The 14,624-nt window shown below is 57.0% G+C and overlaps 1 protein-coding gene and 1 long non-coding RNA gene across 2 annotated transcripts; both read left to right on the plus strand.

Moving 5' to 3' along the window:
• The first annotated feature begins 1,331 nt into the window (after positions 1 to 1,331).
• LOC128071704 (uncharacterized) lies at positions 1,332 to 2,384 on the plus strand. The gene is made up of 4 exons (XR_008201987.1): positions 1,332 to 1,644; positions 1,790 to 1,897; positions 2,077 to 2,236; positions 2,364 to 2,384. It is a non-coding gene; the product is annotated as an uncharacterized LOC128071704 (long non-coding RNA).
• Positions 2,385 to 5,803: 3,419 nt separating this feature from the next.
• Positions 5,804 to 14,394, plus strand: LOC128071751 (maestro heat-like repeat-containing protein family member 2B; the record flags this gene model as incomplete). The annotated part of the gene is made up of 25 exons (XM_052664774.1): positions 5,804 to 5,983; positions 6,119 to 6,284; positions 6,440 to 6,538; positions 6,666 to 6,817; positions 7,157 to 7,300; positions 7,828 to 7,920; positions 8,206 to 8,275; positions 8,391 to 8,504; positions 8,607 to 8,680; positions 9,014 to 9,133; positions 9,279 to 9,386; positions 9,576 to 9,735; positions 9,863 to 9,903; positions 10,080 to 10,221; positions 10,626 to 10,678; positions 11,008 to 11,115; positions 11,393 to 11,512; positions 11,684 to 11,806; positions 11,941 to 12,096; positions 12,322 to 12,444; positions 12,740 to 12,819; positions 13,224 to 13,359; positions 13,476 to 13,568; positions 13,957 to 14,052; positions 14,227 to 14,394. Coding segments are annotated over 25 exons (2,919 nt in total), but the record flags the coding sequence as incomplete, so codon positions are not given.
• Positions 14,395 to 14,624: the final 230 nt, after the last annotated feature.

Here is a 14,624-nt window from a genome sequence, read left to right on the forward strand (position 1 = left end):
GATGGGCTCCATCCTAGGGTGCTGAGGGAGCTGGCAGAGTTGATTACTGAGCCACTCTTTGCCATCTACCAGAGCTCCTGGTTGTCTGGAGAGGTCCCAGAGGATTGGAGGCTTACCAATATGACTTCCATGTACAAGAAGAGCCATAAGAAGGGCCTGGGGAACTACAGGCCTCTCAGCCTGACTTCGGTACCTAGGAAAGTTATGAAGCAAATCATCTTGGGTGAGATCACACAGCACATGCGTGGCATCCAGAGGATCAGGCCCAGCCAACACGGATTCATGAAAGGCAGGTTATTCTTGACCAACCTCATCTTATCCTATGACTGGGTGACCAGACTGGTAGACGAGGGAAAGGCTGTCAGTGTAGTCTACCTAGACTTCAGCAAAGCCTTTGACATGGTCTCTCACAGTATTCTCCTGGGGAAACTGGCTGCCCGTGGCTACTAGACAGGTATACCCTTCTTTGGGTATGGAACTGGCTAGAAGGCTGTGCCCAATGGGTAATAGTTAATGGAGTTAAGTCCAGCTTAACGGCAACCCGTTACAAGTGGTGTCCCCCAGGGGTTGGTACTGGGGCCTATCTTGTTTAATATCTTTACTGATGACCTAGATGAGGGGGATTGAGCATACCCTCAGTAAGTTTGCAGATGACACCAAATTGGGAGGTAGTGTTGATCTGCCTGAGGGTAGGGATGCCCTTCAGCGGGATCTGGATAAGCTGGATCACTGGGCTGAGGTGAATGGGATGAGGTTCAACAAAGCCAAGTGCTGGGTCCTGCACTTTGGCTACATTAACCCAATGTGGCATTATAGGCTTGGGGACAAGTGGCTGGATGACTGTGAAGAGGAAAGGAACCTGGGGGTGTAGGTTGATGCTCAGCTGAACATGAGCTGACAGTGTGCCCAGGTGGCCAAGAGTGCCAGTGGCATCCTGGATTGCATTAGAAATAGTGTGGCCAGCAGGAGCAGGGAGGTCATCATCAGCACTGGTGAGGCTGCATCTTCAAGAATCATGTATTCTAGTATTGTTCAGTTTTGGGCCTCTCACTACAAGAAAGAAATTGAGGCCCTGGAATGTGTCCAGAGAAGGGCAATGAAACTGGTGAGCGGTCTGGAGCACAAATCTTACAAAGAGCAGCTGAAGGATCTGGGATTGTTTATTCTGGAGAAGAGGAAGGTCAGGGGAGACCTCAATGCAATCTACAACTTCTTGAAGGGAGGTTTTGATGAGGAGAGGTTTGGCCTCTTCTCCCTGGCAACAAACAGGACCCAAAGAAATGGCCACAAGTTGTGCCAGAGGAGATTTAAATTAAACATAAGAAAAACTTTTTCTCTCAGAGAGTGGTCAGGCACTGGAATGGCCTGACCAGGGAGGTGGTTGGAGTCGCCGTCCCTGGCAGTGTTCAAGAAGCATCCGGATGAGGAGCTATGAGATATGGTAGATTGTGGTAGGAGTGGTAATGGGATGATGGTTGGACTAGATGATCTTGTAGGACTCTTGATACCTTGTGATTCTAGGACTCTATGATTCTATGATTCTATGATGGTGGTCTTCTTGTTTGATCAGATGCGATAGAATCTCCCTAACGTCTCTGACCCTGGCAAACCTTCAGTGAGTTCAGCCACACCACAGGAAGAAGGGTAAGGACAGTGGGCAGCATCTTCCTTTGGAAGACCCGTGCTGCTCAGAGGGTGGCACAGAAGCACCGCTGGGGCCACACTTGAGCCTCCTGAGAGGCTCCTGAGAACTGAGCATAACCAGTGTTTCAACACCACTGTCGTGCAGGCAGCCGGAGACCTTTCTGCCCGGGAAGCCCAGGAAGAAGGAGCTCTCCAGGAGCTGTGCATGGACATCCTGGGATCACTGGACGTCTCTGTGAGAGGGATGTCCAAAGTAAGTCACGCTCTGCCCTGCTGCTGCTCCCTGCCCTTGCACCACGTGTTCCTCGTCCCATTCCAAGACCCCAGGTCTCTCCTCTGAAGCACACAGGACTCGGGGAAATTCACAGAGTCCTCTTCCTCTCTGAGCAGAGGCAGGAATGCTGACCTGCTCCACTGCCTCGTTCCCTACAGCTCCTGTGGCCGCGGCTGCTGTTGTTTGTGGTGCCAGCGCAGTACACAGGCATGCTGATCCCAGTCTCCCGCTGTGTCTGTGCCCTGGCTGAGAGAGAGGAGCTGACAGGACGGCGCATAGAACATCTGGATCCCCATTTTGTCAGCTCCATGTTTCAAGGTAGAAGCAAAAACTCCCCCAGTGAGCTCTGCTGACCTGTGGTAGCACCCAGAAGGGACAGCGGAGGTGCCCATGGCAAGGCAGGGAGTGTCTTGGAGTCTTACTCAGCACTTCTTTCTCTTCATAGGCCCACTGCTGACGCCCCAGACCTGGTGTGCCTGTTGGTGAGTACATGCTCCAGAGGCCAGTGCCACGAGCACCCAGGAGGAAGCAGCATAGCCATGGGCAGAGCCAAGCTGCTTCCCTCCTGGCAGAAGCCGCTGTTCTTGCTGCAGAAGTGACCCAGCTTCTCCTTGCTCTCACTCAGGTGGTGGCAGGCAGCCCTGTTGCAGGCAGCAAACTCCAAGCTGCTGCCTTACTACTGATGAAAAACCTTCACAGCAGGTTCCATAGAGCTGTGGGGGCCATCTCAGCAGAGATCCCCCTGCTGCTGCAGTGCCTCGAAGATAAAGTGCTGGTGGGGAGGGAGAAGTGTAGGCAGGGAAGGGGGCAGTGAAAATGCAGCTCTGCAGAGTGGCAGAGGGGGAGCATTGTCTGCAATCCAGTGCCTGGTTTGCTGCTGTTCCCATTCCTGGGAGACAGCACTGAGGCTCGGGGACCTATCCCCCTGGGCATCTGCCTGTTCCAGGACACGAATGGGCCCTTCGCATCCCCTCAGACAGCAGCCTTGGAGCACTTAGTTCCCTGTTCCTGTGGGGACAGTGTCTGTGGGGAGGGACAGGTCACTGTGGAGGGGGTGCAGGTCCCAGCTTGGCAGTGTCAAGTGCCCAGGCCAAGCCAGGTTTGCAGCAGCTCTTCTTCTGTGCCTTGATCCCAAGTAAGGGTCTTTGTCTTCCTATTGCTGTGCAGGGAAAGATGAGAGCTTCCCGGACACTGCCGAGTTTGAGCGCCATCTGCTAAAGGTACAGCATCTCCTCAACCTTTCCTCGTAGGAGATGTGTTCCAGTCCTCTGATCATCTTAGCGGCCCTCCTCTGGACCTGATAGAAGAGCTCTGCATATTTCTTGTGCTGGGGGCTCCAGGCCTTGGATGCAGTACTCCAGACGGGGCCTCGCAAGAGCTGAGTACAGGAGGACTACCATCTCTCTTTCCTTGCTGGCCTCCCCTGTTTTAATGCAGCCCAGGATATAGTTGCTTACAGGCTTCAAGCACATGATGCTTGCTCATATCCAATTTCTCATCCACCAGGACTCCCAGAATATTCACAAACATTTATGCCATCCCCCCTCAGCCCTCCTTTCCCCAGGATGAACAGACTCAGGTCCCTCCATGTCTCATGTGTGACTGCAATGACATCACCCCCCTGTAAGCACGCACAGATCTCTAGTTCTTCCTGTTTATTCCTGACATAGTGTGCATTGCTATACAGGCACTGTAGGGAAGCAGAGGGTGCAGGAATCTCTAGAGGGATGCAGGAAGATTTAAACCAGGCTCTTGGCAACGTTGTCTTCCCTGAGGAGTCCTCACAAGATCCTACTGGACAACTGGAGGTTTCTCTCCACAGTTTACTTAGAAGACATCATTCCCAGGCCCTTCTCTGTTGCAAGTGACACGCGGAATCAAAGTCTATCACCACAGAGCAGTCATAAAGCAGGCATGTTCACTCAGAACTGCGCACCTATGCTGGATGCAGGGGGGTATTGCCTCCTAGCCTGCGTATGGGAAGTCAAGAAAGGCACATGCTTAAAGAGCAAGCTGCTCACATATGCATTGGATGTCCAAGAAAAGGTTGTTTTATTGCCGTGAGTCCCCAGAATGATTGACATTTTTCCCCGCCCTGAGTCTCAGTTCTTTCATGCATGTGAGGCATTTCTCCCTGGTCATCTGGTGGTCTTTCTGATGAAGGCTGTTGTCTTCCTGGCTGTGTACTCTTTGACCTGGGTGGAGTTGGAGGATGCTTGCCTGGCTCTGAACGGTCCTCTTATCAGCATCAACTTCATCCACCAATCCACTGCTTCTTTGTTAATTTGTGGTTTACTGCCCAGCCTGCTGCCTTGCACTCCAGAGATGGGATAGCTAACAGTGTTATTTGGAGAAACAGGAGACTCGCTGTCCGCACTAACTCTCTAGGTCTGTATAAAAGCATCTGTTATCGGCAGCGAAAACCTGGCTTAGAAAGGTCAGATCTGTAGCTGCCAATTCAGCACCTCATGAAGGCATACAACTTCTAACCTAGCTTATTTTCCTCATTTCACAAGGAACTCCATTCCATTCCTCCATCAAATGTGGTTTAATCAATCTAGCCCACTTGCTTTCCAGAACACTTTGGCCCCAACTGCTCAGCTGTGTTCCATCTCATGCCCACACACCTGTCCAAGATCAAGGTACACAAAACCTTGATCCCAACACCATCCCAGTAATCAGCCAAGAATTTACCACCTTTATTCTCCTCCTTCCTTCTGCGACCCAGCCTCCAGTCAGAAGGACAGAAAAGAGCACTCCTGGTGCTCCCAATCCCTTTAGTGTCTTTCCATGGCATGCAAAGTCTCTTTCTGATATTCTGCCATTTCCTCGTGGCAGCCTCCCATGACCCTACTTGGATGACAATAAGCAGATGGTGGTGTTCTTGTTTGGTCAGATGCGGTGGAGTCTCCTTAACATCTCTGACACGTGCCCCCAGTGGACAGCAGAGCTCTGTGGAGAGGTTGTCGGGCAGCAGATGGGGGCCTCAGTGCCTCCCGGCATGGAGCCCCCATCACTAAGACAACGCCGGGCAACGGTGCCCAGCAGCTGCTCCCTGGCAGGGGCTCTCCATCACCCGCTGAGGTCATTCCCTGCGTCAGCATGGAACCGGAACCCCAGAGCCGATTGCATCACACAAACGTGCTGTGTTTGAGGGCCTGCAGGGTTGCCCTGGGGACCTGCCTGCTCCCCAGCCCGGGGCGTGTCATTCATTCTCTGTGAGGTGACACTGCAGTGTGGTGTCACAGTGGCCGCCTCATCCACCCTTGTGGAGCGGTGGGAGCGGTGGCTCAGTCCGCTTGTGGGACCCGCAGGAAGTGGAACCAGAGAGAGCTTTGCGTCTACCTGGAGGCATCCTGCTATCATGGAGAGGCTGAGAGCCCTTCGAGGTGAGTCCCTCCACCTCTCTGGACACCACGATGCTGCCCGGGCACACGTGTGCCTCCAGTGTCTGTTTAGGACGTGCCAGCAGCGCTGTCCTTGCTCTGCCGAGTGCAGCTGCTCACCGTGGTTTCCCCAGTACCCCAGCAAGGGGAAAGCTCCCTCCCCTGCCCCCGCCAACCACACGCAGCCTCGCGCTGTGGGGCTGGAGGAGCGTTTTCCCCCCACAGCTGGCCGGGTGCTCGGCCCTGGCTCCAAGCAACACCTGCAGCAGCTGCTCTGCTCTTTCCTTCCAGGTCTCTTTGCTTGTGTGGGCTGCGTGCCCAGGCGTACGCGTCGCAGGGAGAGAAGCAGGGTGTCAAGCCCTGTCCCTACCTGCGCCGCGACCTTACTGCTTCGGCGCCTGCAAGATCAGGAGGTGAGTTGGGCACATCCAGCCACCAACCCTTGCCCTCCTGGCCCCTCCAGCGCCACAGTGCCGTGGGTGCCAGGCCCGGCAGCACATCCACCGAGCGATGGGTGGCAGCGGGCAAAGCGAGCGTGACTGATCCTTGTCCCCAGGGTGACCGAGCGCAGGCGTACTGTGAGCTGGAGAGCGCCCTGTGCCAAGACAGCAGCCGCCCGCCGTGCGGAGTGGTGAACCGGCTGCTGGCAGAGGTGTCCCGGGACCTGACGGCAGCCCAGGTGAGGGCTCACTGCCAAGGGCAAAGGGAACCGCCTGCCCACGCTGGTGTTCTGCTGGCGGATGGTGGTGGCTTTGCTCTTCCAAGGGCCTCAGGCAGTCTCCTGGGCCGCGCGTCACCAGTGACTCTCTTCCAGGGCGTGACCAGCAATGTCAAGACAGCTGCCAGCAATGTCCTGGTGGCTCTGGCTCGGACGCACTTCACCTTGGTGATGGCTGAGCTCCAGAGCCACCTGAAGGCCACGGGGGACATGTGCAAGGAGTTGGTGCTCATCACCCTGAGCAAACTCTTCAGCACCTATGGTAGAGTACCCTCAACCTCCTGACACCTATAACAGCCGGGAAAGGGGTCTCTGCCCTCCGCGTGTGATCTGCATTGAGCTGGGGGATGCAGGGCTGCAGCCCCTCCTCCCTCGCTGCCAGGACTCTGACTGTGGCCCTCTCCTTCCTCTCTGCAGCTCCGCAGTGCATCCCCTTTGTGTGGCTGATGCTGGCAGGCCTGCGCAGTGTGGTGGGCCAGGTGAAGAGTGGCCAGATCCTGCGCATCGCTTGTGCTGGTGAGTGCCGGCCCCAGAGCAGCCCTGCTGCAGACTCTCACAGACTCCGTTTTCTCTCACTCTCTTAAAAAAAATATATATCTTAAAAATATATATATATATATTTTAAATTATTTTGTTTTTTCAGTTTTGAAACAGTGGCTGGATGGAGTCAAGAATTACTTGTCCTCAGGAACGCAATGCCCCTGGCCTGCCATGGAGAAAGAGCAGACCTATGAAAACCTTCACGAGCTGCTCTTCTCTGTGGTGTGGAACTGGCAAGACTGCCAGGAGGAACAGGTGAGCACTGCTGCATCCCCAGCCCAGGATGGCAGCAGGGGCACCCATGTCGGCAGCTCTGTCTGTGCCCAGTGGGCTGAGAGCTGAGGGGTGATGAGAGGGAGTGGGCTGGCTCTGCAAAGGGCCCTGAAGTGGCTCTGTGCCAGGGAGCAGCTGCATGTCACAGCACTGTGGCAGGAAGAGCTGGGGATGAGGGGATGGGGAAAAGCTCAACCTGCCCTCCAGAGCGAGCCCATCTCCTGCTGGCCGTGGGGGTATGGGGAAGGGGAAGGGAAAGCCCTCTGTGTAGGAAGGGCAGACCTTCAGTCTTTGATGCCGGGCCTCTGCCATCCTCTCCAGGACAAACAGGCCGTCCTTGGGGCTGTGGCTGCCATGTTGGAGGTTCTCCTGCAAGAGGAGCGGCACCAAGAGCACGTCTGGGAGCAGCTCCTCTGGCTCGTTCACCCGTGTCAGGAGATCCAAGACACCTGCAGGGTGGCCAAGGTGAGTTGTTGTGCAGGGTTCAGGGTGGACGTGGGGCCCTTGCAAGTGCCACGAGGGGTCAGGGGGATGCAGGGAGGAGGTGGGGAGCCCTTGGAGAAAGAAGGGATGGGTGTTCAAGGGAGGTCTGAGGCTTCCTGAGCTCTTCAGTCAGAGAAGGAACAACCCAGACAGGAGCCAGGAGGGAACCAAGAATCACTGGGGCTCATCTCCTGGGGATGGGAGACTTCACCACCACTGTGGGGCTCTGAGTGCCTGAGGAGCTCTATGCTAACAATTGGGGGGACCACATCCAGTTGCATCTGATGGGGGAGAAGTGGGCTGCTGGGTGGGAAATGCCTGCAAATGATGCCCAAACACGGCTTGATTGAGAGCAGAGAGACTCTCTTGGTGCTGCTGGGTGGTGGAGGATAAACAAGAATGCCTGTGCAGGAGCTTCTCCCTGCAGAGAAACAATTGGGAAAAGTTTCTCCACTCGCAAGTGGCTAGATGTGGCTTCATCCCTTTCTTCCTCTCCTGCTCTCTTGCAGAGCCTCACTATCTTCCTGGAGGCCTTAGGGGGCATTCAGTCTGTAATCCAAGGGGACAAGTTTCAGGACATCATCAGTGCCGTGTTCTACCAGGTAAGGGGAGCCTATCCTTGCGCCCACAGCAGTTTCCCTCTTGGCTAAGTCTCAGGAGGACTGCAAAGCTCCGAGCTCCTGAAGAAGGCGGCTCAGCCTTAGCTCCTGCATGCTCAAGGCTGTTCCAGAGCCATGCATGTACTCCTGGGGATGCCATGGGGTGGGCTGGGTTTTGTCTGCCTGTCCTCTTCCCGAGAGTGCCCAGGGAGACGAGAGCGGGCAGCACAGTGTCTTTTCCGTCCTCAGTGTTGATGTGATTGTATCAAATGGACCTTGTTCCCACAGCTCTATGACGACAGCAAGCAGCACAGCGAGGCTGGTCGTGCACAGCTGACCCACTGCATCATGCTGCAGAGTAAGGAGAGGAGCTTTGGCGATGCTTGGCGCTGCCCTGGCCAAAACCTCTCTCACAAACCTCAGGAATGGGCGTGAGGTTCTTGCTAACATAGCGTGGGATTTCCTCCCTGCAGCCCGGATCTGCCCAGAGGAAACCATCCTGTTTCTGCAGTCGCAGCTGGGCGATGACTGGGAGCCTGGATGCGTGGCAGCCCTGGGTCTGCTGGGTGCTCTGGCTCGCTCTGATGGTCAGTACCACGGGTTGGTCAGTACCACGCCTTGGCACTGCCAGGGCTCCCTTCTGCCATCTGCGCTGTGGCTCCGCTCATGCTTCTGTGCATCTCTTGCAGAGCCCATGATGACGGAGATGCTGCCCCAGGTCGTCGAGGCTGTGCAGCGTCTGTGCAGCGACCCCAGCATCCGGGTGAGCTGGTTTGGGAAGGGAAAGCGCTGTCAGGGTGGTGATGCTGCTGCCAGCACGGGCACGGCTGGGGTGACTAGAGAGGTGCTGGGGCATTGGCCACACGGTCATGATGGCTCCTGTGGGGAGAGCAGGCAGAGTGGAGCGGGCAGGTCCCTGTGCTGTGCATGGAAAGCGCACAGCCTGGTGCAAAGGCCTGGCCCACACCTCAGTAGCTAAAAGCCTCTCCACTGCTCTTGCTGTCTCTGCTCTTGCCCAAAGGGCTGCCCCGATGAGCAGGTGGCTTCCCTTTGCCTTCTGACCAGGAAAATCACACCCATAATTGACCCTTTGCAGGTGAGGACAGCTATTCTGTATTTCATCAAGGATCTGCTCAGTTCTAGCACCCAGAGCTGCTCAGCCTGGGATGTGGTGGGGCACATCTTCAGGGAGTTCAGCCGCGCCACAGGAAGAAGGGTAAGGGCAGTGGGCAGCATCTTCCTTTGGAAGACCCGTGCTGCTCAGAGGGTGGCACAGAAGCACCGCTGGGGCCACACCTGAGCCTCCTGAGAGGCTCCTGAGAACTGAGCATAACCAGTGTTTCAACACCACTGTCGTGCAGGCAGCCGGAGACCTTTCTGCCCGGGAAGCCCAGGAAGAAGGAGCTCTCCAGGAGCTGTGCATGGACATCCTGGGATCACTGGACGTCTCTGTGAGAGGGATGTCCAAAGTAAGTCACGCTCTGCCCTGCTGCTGCTCCCTGCCCTTGCTCCCCGTGTTCCTCGTCCCATTCCAAGACCCCAGGTCTCTCCTCCAATGTGCTCTGAAGCACACGGGACTCGGGGAAATTCACAGAGTCCTCTTCATCTCCGAGCAGAGGCAGGAATGCTGACCTGCTCCACTGCCTCGTTCCCTACAGCTCCTGTGGCCGCGGCTGCTGTTGTTTGTGGTGCCAGCGCAGTACACAGGCATGCTGATCCCAGTCTCCCGCTGTGTCTGTGCCCTGGCTGAGAGAGAGGAGCTGACAGGACGGCCAATAGAACACCTGGATCCCCATTTCGTCAGCTCCATGTTTCAAGGTAGGAGCAAAAACTCCCCCAGTGAGCTCTGCTGACCTGTGGTAGCACCCAGAAGGGACAGCGGAGGTGTGCATGGCTGGGCACGCAGTGTCTTGGAGTCTTACTCAGCACTTTTTTCTCTTTGCAGGCCCACTGCTGACGCCCCAGACACTGCTGGCACGACTGCTGGTGAGTAGATGCTCCAGAGGCTGGTTCTACAAGCAGCCAGGAGGAAGCAGCATGGCCATGGGCAAAGCTGTTGGCTGCTCCTTGCCTGCCAGAGCAGAGCCGAGCTGCTTCCATCCTGGGGAGAAGCCGTTGCTCTTGCTGCAGAAGTGACCCTGCTTTTTCTTGCTCTCCCTCAGGTGGTGGCAGGCAGCCCTGTTGCAGGCAGCAAACTCCAAGCTGCTGCCTTACTGCTGATGAAAAATCTCCACAGCAGGTTCCACAGGGCTGTGGGGGCCACGTGGGCTACTGAGATCCCCCTGCTGCTGCAGTGCCTTGAAGGTAAAGTACTGGAGGGGAAGAAGAGGCAGAGGCAGGGAAGGGAGGGAGTGAAAATGCAGCTCTGTAGCATGGCAGAGGGGAAGCACTGCCTGCAGCCCAATTCTTGCTCTGCTGCTGTTCCCATTCCTGGGAGTCAGCGCTGAGGCCCAGGGACCCATCCCACCAGAGATCTGCCCATTCCAGGACAGGGATGGGCCCTTCCTGTCCCCTCAGACAGCAGCCTTGGAGCACTTAGTTCCGTGTTCCTGTGGAGGCAGTGTTTGTGGGGAGGGACAGGTCATTGTGGAGGGGGTGCAGGTCCCAGCTTGGCAGTGTCAAGTGCCCAGGCCAAGCCAGGTTTGCAGCAGCTCTTCTTCTGTGCCTTGATCCCAAGTAAGGGTCTTTTTCTTCCTATTGCTGTGCAGGGAAAGATGAGAGCTTCCCGGACACTGCCGAGTTTGAGCGCCGTCTGCTAAAGGTACAGCATTGCCGGGAGGCGCGGTGCAGAGAAGTGCTTGCCTGCCCCAAGTAGCCCCGCTCCCACGTGAGCCACTGTGGGGCAGGAGCAGCCTCTCAAGCGCTGCTGCGGAGCGGCCGCACGCCTTTGTGGCGCTGCCTCTTCCGCTCTGTCCCAAGCCCAGGGGGGTCTTAGGAGAAGAGGGCGGGCGGCTTTAATGGAGGGAACGCTGGGGGAGCTGGGAGAGGCACTGTTCTTCCAGGCACCTCTCTCCAGAGGGCTGCGGTGACTTGGGAGTGAGGGAAGAGGCAAAGGGCAAGGGAACATCGTCTTCTCCTGTTCTCCAACAGTTCCTGAAGGCGTCGCTGGACACAATAGAGGAGAAGGCGTGGATCGAGGCCCTGAGCTGTGAGCTGAGCCAGCGGCTGAGCAGCTCTGCCAGCAGCTCTGCAGAAAAGGTGAGTTCCCCCCGGCTCAACCCAGCGGTGCAGCTGCAGGTGTCCAGCTGGGGCTGGGGCTGCGGCTGGTGCTCTGCCCACGCGGGATGCTGATGCTGCTTTCCCAGTCTATGCCCCCCAAAGGGCCTTTCCCTGCAATCTGCCCGGGGATGGATAAAGCTCGGCCCCGCAGCTGCTCTCAGCAACCGCCAGGGAGCTTGGCTCCTTCCCACCTGGCCCTCCCCCAGCACGTTAAGCTGCTGCCACATCTCAGCTTCTTCCTTCCCTTCCCATGCAGTTGTTCCTGTACAAGGCTCTGGGCACAGTGTTGGGATCCTGTCAGGGAGTCCTCCACGTGCAGGAGAAGCTGCTACAGCACCTGGAGGAGGCAAATGCAGAGGAGCCATGTGAGGCCCAGGTGAGCTCTCCTCTCCTCCAGCTCCTGCGAGCATCCCTGCTCTGGCCGTGGGGCAGAGGCCTTCTCCTGGCCCTGCTCCAGGCCTTTCAACCTCCGCACTGCTGCCATTTTGCTCAGCAGAGGACCTGTAGATTCAGGCCTGTGCCAACGACTCCTTGTTCTTTTGTGCAGGGAATCATCTCTCTTCTCAGCCATGCTGCTGAGAACAACTTCCACACAGTCCTGGCCACGCTCACCATGTTTGCGTCCAGGCTGTGCAAAGGCCGCAATGCCAGGATTTCCAGGCGCAAGAAGGTAAAGCGTTACGGGTTTCCATCTTGGCATTCTTCGGCCTTGTTTTCCCTGCAGCTCCTGCCTTGGGAGCCCAGGTGCATCGTGGGGCACTGGGGGCCGTTAGCGAGTGTCTCAAGGCATTTCTTCCCACACAGATGGAGCTGGACAGCACGAGAGCTCATGCCACACGCAGCGCTCTCATGCTGGCCCACGGCAGCGTGGCACTGCGTGCCTCCAAGCAACAGCTGCTCGCCCACCTGGAGGGAGACATCGTGGGCAACATCCTGATGCTCTACAGCTGCAGCTGCCGGGTGAGAGCTCAAAGAAGCATGCCAGGGTGTCAGAGCGCCCAGCTGCAGCCTCTCCACATGGGAGGGATGCTGAGATGGGCCTTCCCTTTCGAAAGGTCCCTCGGGGAACTGTTTGTGCCCAGATAAAGATCCAAGCCCTTCCCTTAGCGTTGTCCCCAGGTGTCCCCCTTGCAGCCCTCGGCTCTTCCCGCAGTTCAAAGAATGTTCTTCTCTCTTGCTCCTCAGGACTTGCAGAACAACCTCGCACTGGTGCAGAGCATCACCGACTGCAGCTCTGCCTACCAAGCTGTGGGTGATTCTGCAACCTTTGACCCCTCCTTGAAGAGCAAGCTGCTGGAGATCCTGATGGTGAGTGCCTGGAGACAGGGCTGTCTGCAGAGGAGTTCTGGGCTGCGCCACAAGGCTCGCTTCCCTGGGGGCATGCAGGTCTCCAGCAGCCACACGTCTCCAGCTGGTGGGGACCTTGGGTGCTGGCAGGCAGCGGCTGGGCAGCGGGCTGGGTGCACCAGCTGCTTCATCCTGCAGCGCTTCCATGGGAAAGTGATGGGGCTGGTGTGTGGCAGCTGTGCCTGTCTTGGGGCCGGGTGGAACAGCTCTTGTGTGCCCCCTGCCCACTTTGACAGTGTGTCTCTGGGACTTGCAGGACCTGATGAAGAAGTATTACTTGGGCATCCCTGTCTCCCCAGTGCCTCTCAAGGTGGTTCTGGCCCTGGAGCAGTTGAGGTAAGGGCTGAGGTTGCAAGGCAGAATAGTGGTCCCCGTTTTGGGTAGCTCCTGAGGGCCCGGAGGGGACAGGGAGGGAGGAGCCACATCTACAGGAGAGACGGCTGGGCTGTTGTGCCCAGCAAAGCTGAGGTTCTGGGCAGGGAGAAAGGCCCTGGTGCTCCTGTCCCCTGGCAGGGAAGAGAGAGAGAGCTGGGGTCTCCTTCCCTCCAGAGCGGGAGGTGGTTCACTGCTGCCGGGGGGGAGGTGGGCGCTGCAGGAACTGAAGGCAGTGCTCAGCAACATGAGCTGGGTGGGGGTATTGGCTTTGTAGCTGTCAATTAGGAGAAACTCAGATGTTGTCTGAACCAGTCTGGAGAGGTAAAGGGCCTTTCTGATTTTTCTTCCTGTTTTCCTCCTCTCAGCAAGCTGAAGCCCTCTTCTGAAAGCAAGGACCTGCGTGAGATGTTGGTCCTGTGCTGCAAGAACATCGTGACATATCCTTCAGCAGAGATGATGCTGAAGATCAGGAAGTCACAGCAAGCAGCACAGTACCTGCAGGTAACCTGCCGTAACTTTCCCGGCCACCTCTCAGTTGGAACCCTACCTCAGCACACACAACCTCTGCTCTGGCAGTAGCTGTGATCCTACACATCACTCCCCTCTTCTGCTTTCAGCTTCAGCAAACGTCATTGAAAGCTCTGGGCCGGCTCATGGTGGTCCTGCTGGAGACAGAGCCCAGCGGCGGCTTCTTTCAGAACATAGTCCATGTGAGTATTCGTGGGGCAAGAGAGAAAGCATGGTGCCTGTCAATAGCGGGGGCAGAGATCTGGGGACTGAGAGGAGGATTAGAGGGAGAGAAATCTCCTGCTGATGTGCCAGCTCACTGCGAGCTCAGAAATGGGCAGAGAAATGGGCCCTGCAGGGAGAAAGCAGGAGCCAGCCCCTGGCAGGCCACAGCCGAGGAAAAGCTCCTGGGTTAGGAGGCAGGAGTGACTGCAGAGAGCGGGGCAGCAGTGCCGGTGCTCAGTGAGGCAGGAGGCGACATGGAGCAAAGGGCAGGCCTTAAGGGAAAGTGCTGGGAAAGGAGGGACAGGGAGAGGGGTGGCAGGAAGGGAAAGAAAAGACATCCTCAGTGAGACAGATGCTCTACCCCAGGTCCTGCAGAAATCTATGGTATCAACCAATGTGTGGGAGCGCAAGAGGGCCCTGCAGACCTGCTCCCAGCTGCTGACTGTTTGTGAAGAGCTTCGAGTGAGTAAAGAGCCCCATCGCATGCCCCCTGCTCCCTCCCCAGTGCCCCTGAGCTGGAAGGTGAGCTCTGCCCAGCTGTGCATGCTGTGTCACGGCATGGGAAAGGCACAGATGGGAGAAGCTGGGGAGAGCTGGGGCCGTCTACAGCTTTGTTCCTCCCTCTCACCCCTGCAGAGAGGAGATGCCTGTGAGCACTTTGGCTCCTTGGTGGGATTGCTGGCGCCTCTGACGTGTGACCCCATGCCTGCATCCCGCCAGCTGGCCGTCACCTGTCTGAGCTCCCTTCTGCGAATCCAAGGTGAGTGGAGCAGGCGTGCTCCAGCCCTCTGCCCTCCTCCATAGCACTACCAGAGCCCCATGGGCTGGGCTCTCTTGACAGGAGGGAGAGGCACCGTGCACAGCTCTCTTCTTGTCCCCATCCTGTCCTCTGTCTTTCCCCCGTGGAAAGCAGTTTCATTTCCAGAAGCATGACTTCCCTTTTCTCCCTGTGCTCTTTCTAGCCAAAGTGACCAATACAGACATCGAGACGGGTGACATCGGGAGCCTGTGCGAGGGGCTGCATGCCTGCAGCA

This window comes from Tympanuchus pallidicinctus, unplaced genomic scaffold (assembly GCF_026119805.1).
Source record: "Tympanuchus pallidicinctus isolate F22 unplaced genomic scaffold, pur_lepc_1.0 scaffold6, whole genome shotgun sequence".
Taxonomy (NCBI): Eukaryota; Metazoa; Chordata; class Aves; order Galliformes; family Phasianidae; genus Tympanuchus; species Tympanuchus pallidicinctus.